The sequence below is a fragment of the Capsella rubella genome, unplaced genomic scaffold (assembly GCF_000375325.1).
Source record: "Capsella rubella cultivar Monte Gargano unplaced genomic scaffold, Caprub1_0 scaffold_14, whole genome shotgun sequence".
Lineage (NCBI taxonomy): Eukaryota > Viridiplantae > Streptophyta > Magnoliopsida > Brassicales > Brassicaceae > Capsella > Capsella rubella.
In genome coordinates, this window is record NW_006238910.1 from 38,119 (window position 1) to 50,197 (window position 12,079).

General features: G+C 33.6%; 1 protein-coding gene across 1 annotated transcript; it reads left to right on the forward strand.

Moving 5' to 3' along the window:
* Positions 1 to 945: 945 nt before the first annotated feature.
* On the forward strand, positions 946 to 4,876 carry LOC111829346. The gene is made up of 2 exons (XM_023778234.1): positions 946 to 1,025; positions 4,033 to 4,876. The coding sequence occupies exons 1-2, from the start codon at positions 946 to 948 to the stop codon at positions 4,874 to 4,876; spliced, it is 924 nt and encodes a 307-aa protein (XP_023634002.1).
* Positions 4,877 to 12,079: the final 7,203 nt, after the last annotated feature.

A 12,079-nucleotide genomic window follows, 5' to 3' on the forward strand; every position in this document is an offset into this window, starting at 1 on the left:
CTAAATCACCAAAAAGAAATAAAAATTGTTAGTTAAAAAAAAACTGCAAAGAAAATGATCTAGACTAAAAACTAATCATAAATCTTTAGGTAACGCAATTGCTCCCCGGCAGCGGCGCTAACTTGATTACTCGAGTATTTAACCCGATAACTTAACCGAAGTAAAGTTTATGCGGGATCGATCACAGGGAGCAAGGGTACACTAAAGACTTGCGAGACTCGTTCTTAGCTAAAGCGGAAAGACTTGTTGTTTGGTTTTTCAGTTTGTAAATAAAAATGCAAAAATAAACTGAGATTTAACTTATAAATTAAATACATTGGGCTGCAGAGTATTTTCAGAGAATCAATGAATAACAAATAAAAGCTATAAGGATTTCTATCATGAAGAATCGTTCTTGAACATGAACAGAAGTTTAGACTAATTTTCTGTCAAGACATTAATCACTAAATTCAACTATTCAATTACTAAACTCTCATTTGTAATTTCCTAGCCAAATTCGCATTATCAAACATGTTCATTTGGTTCACAAAGCATTCTAACATCAACTCTCGCATGTTAGAAGTACAATGCTCAATTTACATTCATTTAGGCATTTTATCGAACATCTCTGAAACACATAAAAGGCTAAGTTCTAAAACATGGTGATCAATCCAATTCTAGCATTGAGAACATGTAAACTGAAGAACCTAAAGATTAAGAATTCCCTAAGACATCTAATCTATCAAATCATTGAATTCCCCTACTTGGAACCCTAAAACCCAATTAAGAGACTACTCAAACATAGCAAAAGAGAAAACAAAAATCATAGATGACGAAAACATGATGAAATTTCAGAAACAATAAGAAAAGGTTTAGAAATCTTCTCCAAGTGTCAAGAGGATGGATTCTTCTCCCAAAATTTTTTAGAAAGGAAAAAACAATATTTAGAACTCAAAAATATGAAGGATGGCTGCTAAAAGGTCGAGCCTATTTGGGTCGGTTCTGAAGTGTTTCGGATGGAATATGGGCCAAAAAATGCGTCAGAAGTAAGGGACCGATCGTTCTAAATGTTAGACCGATTGGTCGGATGCTCCCAGGTTTTACTTCTGTATCAGCTTCAACAACTCGTCAGAATGACCTGTCTTCACGAAATCGGGTGTAACTCTTGAATGCACCGTTAGATATCCTTGAAATTACTTTCAAATGATAGTTAACATTTGTCTTCATTTTATGTCAAAATATGAGAAAGATCTAACGTGGAAAGTTATTCATCGTCTCCCAAACATTTGACACTTCTACTTGAATCTACATCTCCAAATGTGTGTTTCCATCCCAAAACAGCTCGTTTTATTCCAAATCAACCTAAAACCTGTAAAGATTCTATAATGCACTAAAAGAATCTAAAAACACACTTTGACTCAATAAAAGTTATAAAATGAAAGAGAAAAGAAAGACTAAAACCGATAAAAACACAATATATCAACTCCCCCCGGCTTAGATTCTTGCTTGTCCTCAAGCAAAACAAAAATCTTAACCAGGAGAAGAGGTTTGAAAACATGAGAGCTCACATATCCTCTGGGATCATGCTCTTAATCAATTGCCTGCAAACCACTGTCACAAAGTTTATATCAAACCGTACAATAATGTAATGATTGTCACTAATTATTTGCAATTGTGCGACTCTTTTGCGACTAACAAATAAAGGATTTGCGACTAACACCAGATTTAGCTACTACGTTGAGACTACTTACCCACTCGAATTTTTTCTATTAAAGTTTCACATTTGGAATTTACTTACATGTTTAGTTACATCTTTATGCTTTGATTTTATCGAACTTAGTTGTAATAACTTTGTCAAAGTCTTAAATTTTTATGTTTACAAACAAAACATGCATAATTTTCAAATCTTAGTGTTATATGTTCTTTATGAGAATGTGTAAGAATTTAGGAAAATTTCAACAATAAAAGTTGTGAAAAAATAGATTTACCAATTTTACTAATACTTGAACTTACTACTAATATGAGTGCTTGTGAGTGATTTCTAGTAACAGTTTTGACCATATGTGTAGAATTTAAGATTTTGCTTTTATCTAAAATAATAAAAATGTGTAATTTAATACCCAAAGTATTAAATATTGTCATTTTCTTACCTACGATCTTTCAAAAAATATATATTCCAATTTTACCCTTATTCACTTATATATTATTATTAATGTATAAATGACATGAAATTAAATATAATTTTATTTGAAGAAAAGTATTTGTTAGTAATATTTCATTGTATCTTCTTTAATTCAAAATATATAATCTATATTTTATTTTACTATTTCATTGTATTATTAATTTATATCATTAATCCAAAATATATATTTCATAATTCAATATTCATTTTTAGATATGAAATATATAATTCACAATATATCTTTCATTGGATCTCTTATAAGTTTTGGGTAAAATTAGAATACAATTTTTGGATATGAAATTTGTAAATCAAAATATATTTTTCATTGGATCTCTTAAAATTTTTAGATAGAAATGAAAGATGAAATATACCTTTCTTTTTTGGATATGAAATATATAATTCAATATATATATATATATCCTTCATTGTATTTTCTTATAAAAAATATTTGATTAAAAATGAAATATATATTTTGGATATGAAATATAATTCAAAATAAATCTTTCATTCGATCTCTTAATATTTTTTGGATAAAAATGAAATTTGAAATATATGTTTCGAATTAAATATATAAATTAATGATAAAATAAAATATTACTAACAAATATTATTCTTCAAATAAAATTTTAATTAATTCCATGTCATTTATGCATTAATAATAAATAAAAATCTTTACAATGTGCGACGATTTTGCCACTTGTTTGGGACTCCTATTAGTTGTCACTTCTTTACTACTCTTTAACGGCGAGTTTGCGACTTCTTTTGCGACCATTTACCAATCTATGATATAGTTAGTCGATTTTGCTATTATGTTGTGACTACTTTCCTAAGTTTTACCAACGGTTAGGGAATTTAAGTTTCCAAATTTACATTATACTATATTTAGACCTGCAACTACGTGCGGGATTGATTTTCAAAATAAAATTTGTTACTAAATTTTGAAATATATTGGGTACGTACGGGTATGTTTGTAAACATAACTCTTAAGAATGTTATTAACATTTATAATCTAAACCCGTACCTGTTAAATATTTGATTTGTTTTTAAATAACTCTAAACAAAAAAGAACGATATAGTATGTTCTTGAATTCGTGTTAGCTAAAATTTTTGTCCCATATTCTATCATGAATATTTTAGATGATATTTTTATGTATCAAATTACGTACGTTTTTTTCCTATTGGAAATGACTATATTTTAGGTGGTAGTAATTATTATTGTGTGCAAATTTGGTAAGTAGACATGGTTAATAAATTTTTTTTTTTAAATCAAAATATCGTTAGTATTTAAAATCATATCTGTTAAGATTCAGATTCTGAATTTTTATATTGCTATATATTTAAAAGATCTCAAATATAGTTAATATTTTATTGATTGAGTTGTTATATATGTGCTAATTAATGGAGATCATTTGTTTTCAATAGATTTTCTGAGTATTTTTAAAAATATATAATATGCTGGAAATTAATTGGAAAGATTCAAACAGAAGATTTTGACAATTTAAAGATCCGAAATTTTTTAAAAAAAAGATATCAGATACATATGTTTTTAAGGAGGTTTGGCTATTGATGTGAGATTACATAAAATGTTATTGTTTTTTTAGATTATATATTTTTTAAAAAATTTAATGATATAATTATTTATGTTTTATATTTCTCCACATTTTATGCTATGTAGAATTTTATTTGTCGCTTGTTCCTAATCTAGCATAATTATTATTATTATTTTTTCATAAAATATCATATTCATTTTCTAATATATATATGATTATTTTTATTAGATATTATTAAATATAAATTATTATTCTTGCGTTATTTATGTAGGACATTTTAGGCTTGATATTTTGGATAGTTGTTGTGTAATGTGATTATAGCAAACGATATATTGCTTCTATTGGTATTGAATATGAAAGAATAAGGCGTAGGTGTTACCAGTGTCTCAGGCTGACTCACGACAAAGAACGGTGTCCTTTTAATCCCTCAAACCGGCAAGACATTGCTACGGGAGGTGGTAAATCGATAACGGTCATTCCGGCGAGATTAATTCCCAAGATTAGTAAAGATGATCCTCTTTATGGTGTGTTAACCAATGAAGATGTGGGAATTGATTTTGCAACGGGAAAACCAAAAATAGCAAAGGAAGTCCTTGATGAAATGCGACAATACTTGTCAGTCGCAGATCCGGAGTTAAAGAAAATTCACATTGCAAGGGTCCGGAAATCTGTCTGGGATTTAGAAGGAGACATACAAGGGCAAAAGTCTTTGCTCAGGCTAGAGACGCCAACGGAGTTCACAGCGGATGTGAATAAAGGAAAGGGTCTGGTGTTTAATTTTGAAGGAGTAGGCACGAGTTCAGAACAAGAAGGAAATGGTATTGTTGCGGCTGTGGATCAAGGGAAGGCAATGACGATTAATTCTCAGCCAATGCAGTCGCGTTCTGCCACTTATGCGACGGCTTCTCAACATGATTTGGGTTCTACGGGTTTCAGGGCTAGCTTTTCAGCTGGTTCATCCGGGACTAGGCCAAATAAACCGAAGCAAAGGAGACGTCCAAGTCAGTGGAAACGTAAGGCTCAAGCTTTGAAAGCAAAGGCTGCAAATACACAAGCTGTGGTTCGGGTTGGTGAAGAAAGTGTTTCTTCGAAGCGTAAAGCTGTTCAGGAGGGGGTTTGGTCGGCTAAAGTTGCAAAACACACGGAACCACCGAAGCAAAGATGAGTTTCATGAGTTGGAATTGTCAAGGTTTGGGGGGCAACTTGACAATTCCTATTTTGAGGGAAATGAGGCGTGACCATTTCCCGGATTTTTTGTTCCTCCTGAAGACTAAAAACTCCAGTAGTCACGTCGTGAATTTGCAGCGCTCATTAGGTTACGACCATGCTTGCATTTTTGATCCGGTTGGTTTGAGTGGAGGGCTTGCTTTGTTTTGGAAGGCATCATATGAGGTTCAAGTGTTAAGCTATAGTTCCAGAATTATTGATGTGGAAGTTAAACTTGGTTCTATAGGATTTTATGTCTCTTGTGTTTATGGAGATCCAGTGCATCATTTAAGGCAAGGAGTGTGGGATCAATTAATAGACATTGGAGTTTCTAGACATGAGCCATGGTTTGTTGTTGGTGATCTTAATGAGATTATTGATAATTCTGAAAAGTTGGGGGGACCAACACGGGCGGAATCTTCTTTTTTTCCTTTTAGGAATATGATAAGGGATTGCCGTCTACGGGAGGTTCCGAGTATTGGCAATAAGTTGTCTTGGGCTGGAGAGCGTAACAAGATGTGGATACAATGTCGTTTAGACAGGGCTTTAGGGAATGAGGCGTGGTTCCAAACCTTTCCACGAGTTCAAGCTGAATATTTGGAGAGAATTGGCTCTGACCATAGACCTATATTCACTCGGTTTGTTAATGAGAATATCTCTCGTCGTGGTAGATTTATCTTTAACAAACGGTGGATTTCAAAACCGGGGTTTGCTGATGTGGTACGCGTAGGTTGGAGTAGTGGTGAGGATGTGGGACAAGTCTCTTTGATGCAAAGAATTGCAAACTGTCGAAGGTCGATCTCTTTGTGGAAGAAAGAGACTAATCAAAACTCTAAAGAGAGACTAACGGCACTACGGGAGTTTCTAGAGTTGGAGAGTTCTAAAATACTACCAGATTTTAATTTATTAAAGTCATTACGGTGGGACATTATTGAAGCTTACCGGGAAGAGGAGTTGTTTTGGAAACAACAAAGCAAGGAAAGATGGCTAAGAGAGGGTGATCAAAACACAAAATTCTTTCACGGCAGTGTACAGCAACGTCGAGTGCAAAACAGAATTTTATCTTTGTTTGATGAGTTTGGCGTGGAGCAATTTTCTGAGGGCTCTAAAGGAGAAGTTGCGGTTTCATACTTCAGGAAATTGTTTACAAGCACACGGACCACGGCTGCCATGGAAGCGTTGGATGGGCTAGTACCAAGGGTCACTAATGCCATGAATGAAGATTTAATCAAGCCGGTTTCGGGGGAGGAAATTCGACAAGCGGCTCTTAGTATAAGAGGAGAGAGTACCCCCGGGGCAGATGGGATGTCGGGTCATTTTTACCACAAGTATTGGAGTATAGTTGGGCCCCAAGTGATCCATGAGGTTCAACAATTCTTCCAGTCGGGTTCTCTGCCTTCAGAGTCGAATTTTACACAAATTTGCTTACTCCCAAAGAAGCCGAATCCATCTCATATGACTGACCTTCGTCCCATTAGCCTTTGTTCGGTCTTGTATAAAATTGTCTCCAAAATTTTATGCAATAGACTAAAGAAGTTTTTACCGGATATTGTTTCGGATACACAAGGTGCATTTGTTTCTGGGAGGTTGATATCAGATAATATTCTGCTTGCTCATGAGATGGTTCATGCCTTACAAACAAACCCAACTTGCAATGAAGATTTTATGGCAATCAAGACGGATATGTCAAAAGCTTATGATCGGGTTGAATGGAGCTTCCTTGAAGAATTAATGATAAGAATGGGTTTTGATATTAGATGGGTTCAGTGGGTTATGAGCTGTGTTAATACAGTTTCATATTCAGTTCTCATTAATGGTTCTTCGTATGGTTACTTTAAACCAGAGAGAGGAATCCGTCAAGGAGACCCGTTATCGCCTTTTCTTTTTATTTTGTGTGCGGAGGCTCTTGTACACATCATGAATAAGGCTGAGGTAGAAGGTCGTCTTACGGGGATAAAGCTTTCTCCTGCTTGTCCGTCGGTTCAACATCTTCTTTTCGCGGATGATAGTTTATTTCTTTGTCGAGCCACACTTCCCGAGTGTTCGGAGTTTCTTCACTGTTTACAGCTTTATGGGAGAGCTTCGGGGCAGGAAATAAATTTCCAGAAATCATCTATAACTTTTGGTAAGAAGATTGATCCGTATATGAGGCGCTTGCTTAGTCTTTTAACCGATATAACTCAAGAGGGTGGAGCGGGGAAGTATTTGGGACTTCCGGAATGTTTTAGTGGTTCTAAGTCAGAACTCCTCAGTTATATTAGTGATCGGTTGAAAACAAGATTAAGTGGATGGTATGAGAAGACTCTCTCCTTAGGCGGTAAAGAGGTCCTTCTAAAATCGGTGGCCATGGCTCTTCCGGTTTATGCAATGACTTGTTTTCGTTTATCCAAGCACCAATGTAAGAATATCACTAGAGCTATGTCTAACTTCTGGTGGAATGCGAGTGAGGATCATCAAAAGATGCATTGGGTGTCTTGGGAGAAGCTTTGTAAGTCTAAATCTCGGGGAGGTTTGGGCTTCCGGGATATTGGTCAGTTTAATCAAGCTTTGTTAGCCAAACAAGCTTGGCGGTTGCTTCATCATCCTGAATCTCTTTTGTCTCGCGTTTATAAAGGGAAATATTTTGCTGATAGATCCTTTCTAGAGGCAAAAATTGGTTATAGACCGTCGTATGCTTGGCGTAGCATTATATTTGGAAGAGAACTACTTGAACGCGGACTTATGAAGACAATTGGGAATGGTGCGACTACATTTGTATGGGTGGATAAATGGCTTATGGATAGCTGCCCTAGAAGACCATATAATAAAGAAGGAATGTTGAATACCTTATTAAAAGTTTCTTCTCTTATAACTCCTCAAGGAGAATGGGATCTACAACTCTTAAATGAGCTTTTTCCTCCTTGTGATGTTATAAGAATATGCTCCTTTCCCCCGGCTGTGGAGCTGGATGATAAATTGGTTTGGGCATACACTAGAGATGGAAACTACTCGGTTAAAAGTGGTAATTGGCTACTTACTCAAGAACATGAAGTTGTGGATTCTGTGGAGGAAAGTACAAAACGCATCAATGCCGTGAAAGAGAAAGTTTGGGCTTTTCACACAGCTCCAAAAATAAAGATGTTTTTTTGGAGAGTGTTATCCGGTGCTATCGCGGTTAGTGAGTGTCTAAGACGTCACGGCATTAATACTAACCCTCTCTGTCAAGTGTGTAAGGTTGAAGAAGAAACCATATCTCATGTTTTATTTGGTTGTCAACTAGCACAGCAAGTTTGGAGTGTAAGTGGCTTACCTATTCCGGCCAATGGTTTTTCCTCATCGACTGTCGAGAATGTGGAGTATTGTTTCATGATCATGGGTAAATCTGAGGTTTCTCTTCAGTCACGGCAAGCCATTCCATGGTTACTTTGGGAGATCTGGAAAGCTAGGAATGGTTTGGTCTTTGCCCAACGAGTAAGCGACCCTCACATTCTTTGGGTTTTGGCAAAAGATGAGATGTTAGAATGGTGTCAACATCAAGAAAGGATCGTCTCTACGGATGATACGGATGGACGACGGGTTGTTGGGTTAGACACCCGTTGGTGTAAACCAACCGTTGGTAAGCTAAAATGTAATGTTCACTCTTCTTGGATAAATGATTATTCTTTTTGTGGTGGAGCTTGGATAGTGCGGAATCATCTTGGCGATGTGTTATATCATGCAAGAGATGCGTTCTTGCCCCGGGTTAATCGCATTGCTTCGGAGTTGAGTTGTATCCAATGGAGTTTGTGTAGTCTGCTTGAGATGAGGGTCCTTTCATGTGAGGTTTGGATGGATTGTCATGGGGCTTGGGAAGCTATTTCTAATCCCCTCGCTTGGCCTAAGTATCGTTCTCAGACTTCAAAGATTTGGCAGGTAGTACGGGTGATGCGTGAGGTTTCTTTCCACCTCTCTTCGCCGAAAGCTAATGTCTTAGCTAAGGAGATTGCCTGCAGCGTTACGCGAGATGGAAGATTAACGTCTTATTTGGCTTTAGGAGGACCGACTTGGCTTCAAGATCGTATTGAAAGGGACAAAAGAATGAGTTTTTGAGTTACTCCTCGTGGTTCTTTTGATCTCTTTACCTTCAACCTTCTTCCTTTGCTTCATGTATTTTTGGTTTCTTTCATGTATTGGATTTCTTTGGTTCAATATTTATGCAATGAAAAGCGTTAAAAAAAAAAAAAAAAAAAACTTTACAAAACAGAAAATATTTTAGATGGTTAATTTGTTTCTGAATTTATGGGATTATTGAGTTTAAGAATTTAATGCTTTAAATGATTACCTCATCATGCCAAAAATCACGTCCTATATAATGATATGGGAATATTTTGCTCTTGATTATGGTACTCATTTTTTCCGATCATATATTGTTTATATAGGCCTCGCAAACACTAATTTCGGGCCTCGACATGTTATCAGTTGTTCAACCAACAAAGTTATGTTAATATACTACGTTTTTTTTTTTTTTTTCAAACGGGTGGATACTATTTTTAAGACCCGTGTGTTTTAAAAAAATTATCATAATTGATCATCATATACAAAATGTTTCACTTTTAATAGAATAGAATAGAATGCATCTCCATCCAGATGATCCATTCAGAAGAATCCATCTGAATGCTAAATGACTAAACGAAGATTCATCTAGATGATCCATTTAAATGAATATGTGTTTGTTTCTCCATTTTTCATTTTCATATAGGTGGGTTTGATTTTAAAAATGATTAAAATACCCATGTTTTGATCTAACTTTTTCACATTAATATGAATTATAATAATTTTAATTAATTATTAAAACAATAAACACCACAAATTATAAATTAATATTTTTTACATTTAAATTTTTTATTTCATGAAATATAATTTTTATAAGGTTTAAAACATTTTACGGTTTTGGCACGTAAACGTGATTTTGTGTATTTTTGCAAAAATATAATTTTCAGTTTACAGAGAAAACGTGATTTTGCGTTTTTGGTGGGATAATGAGATTTTTTTTTTGACGGGAAAACGGGATTTGTGTTTTTGGCGGAAACTATATTTTGCGGTTTTGACGGGAAAACGTGATTATGTGTTTTTTTAGCAAATAAAATATGAGACATTTGCAAAAATATTTTTTGTAATTTTTGTGGACAAATAAGTTATTTGAATAATAAGGGTATTTTTGTCATTTATCATTTTTGGATGAATCATCTCCATCCAGATAATAAGGGTTTGAGCCTTGATATCGTAAATATAATGTTCATTTATACTGACTAAGTGTTGATGGCCTAGCGGTTATGTAGTCAGTGTAGAAATGGTTGGTTAGAGGTTCGAGCTTTGCTGTCGTACATATTTTTAATTAACATCTAAGCGACCGAAACGATGTCGTTTTACCACGTCATCAAACGATGGATTTATGTGTCATCTGACGTGGAATCCACATCGACGGAGAGTTAACAGCGTTACGCATTTAACACGTTTATATTATTTAGCACGAAATGAAATCTTGAGGTAGTAAATTCAAATTTACAATAAGCCCAGGTATGATCTAGCACAACGACAAGTTAACTATATAAAATTAACATACCTAAATAGTCCAGGTATGAAAAAGCCTATTTTCGCATAATTTTCTTTGGCTTCTTTTCTTTACAATGACTATATGTATATACGCAAGTGATTCACTTTGGTTTCTTTCCAGTTGATTAAGCGTTTTTGCTTCCACTATCAGATATTCAGATCCATTTAAAATTTAAACCGTAGAAAGATAAAACCTAATTTTGGCTCTAAAAATTAATTTTGTTAAGTGTGCTAGTTGCAACAATTTTTTTTTTACATATAATGTTCTACAATATTGTGTCTAATATATACTTAATTCAATATAATTAAAATTCAAGTTTTTTTTTTGTCAACAATAATAAGATTAACTCAAAAGAGCCAATTGTGGGGGACATGTATCAACAAACTTGACAAAATGCGGGAAAGCACGAACTTTTCGTGCCAGTGAGTCCGCTTTTACATTTTGATTACGAGAGATTAAAGATAAAGAAAAACTAGAAAATTCTTCCCTATCACTCCTTATGTCGTTAAGGTATAAACAGAGAAATTAATTACAACGTTTGGAAGAACAGTTTCTATTTATGTTCCCACTATAATCAAAAGAATATTGATAATTTTGAAATAAAATTTGAAAATCCGAGGTCATTTTGAGCAAGCAAAGAACTATATTCTCTGTTTCTGTAAAGCTACTAGGTTTTGAACCCACGCTACGCGTGGGTATATTTGATATATTTTGGTTAAAATTATTTATGATTGACAATTAATGCATTAACTACTCGAAACAACTTCGTTCATCTAAACTCCTAAACTCGAAATTAGATGTCTTTCTTACTTTCTACCGTAACTTAGTTTTATATTTCCAGAATATCCATACCAAATTTCATAAACAAAAAAAATAATTAACTTACCAAGATATCAGTAAATAATAAACTAACAAAAAGCAAACAGATAAAGATATTAGATTGTGTTTTTTACCTTAGCACCCTCTCAGCCTAACATCAACTCCAATTAATTCATTAAACGACTTTTCCATTCAAAGATCCCAATATAGACAATACTTAGACAATACTTATTCACCATAAATTTTGAATTATTTAATTTAAAAATTTAAGAAAATTAAGTATTTTCGTTTTTAATTAACAAAATTAAATTTTTTATATTTTGATTAGTTTTATATCATTTATTTATTATGAAAAATAGGTATTAAATTAAAAAAATATTTCCATATTTTAAAATATATGTTTTATTTCCATATATATTATTATTTGCCTTTTAACATAAAATTCGTCGTAATTTGAAAAATGTTAAATATTAAGATGTCTAATCCCGATTGGTCGTTTAAAATCCTATGTGGACGGCTTTAGGAGCTTATAGCCTCAACTTTCATATAGTATAGATTTCTTACTTTCTTTAAAGCTATTCTGTACTTTTTTCTATCAAATAGGTAATCTAATGTTCCAACTTTCGAATTCAAGTAATATTTAACTGTAAAATCCAGTACTTGTATTTTGTATAATATAAGAAAATCTTCATTTATTGGTTTTTTAATATACAAATATCCTCGAAAAGAAAAGACAAAAGAGAAAGGTCCAACATCACAACATTCGCAACC

Coding starts and splice junctions, on each gene's coding strand:
- LOC111829346 (XM_023778234.1), top strand. CDS start 946: ATGGCTGCTAAAAGGTCGAGCCTATTTGGGTCGGTTCTGAAGTGTTTC. Junction 1,026..4,032: donor GGCCAAAAAATGCGTCAGAA/GTAAGGGACCGA, acceptor ATGTGATTATAG/CAAACGATATATTGCTTCTA.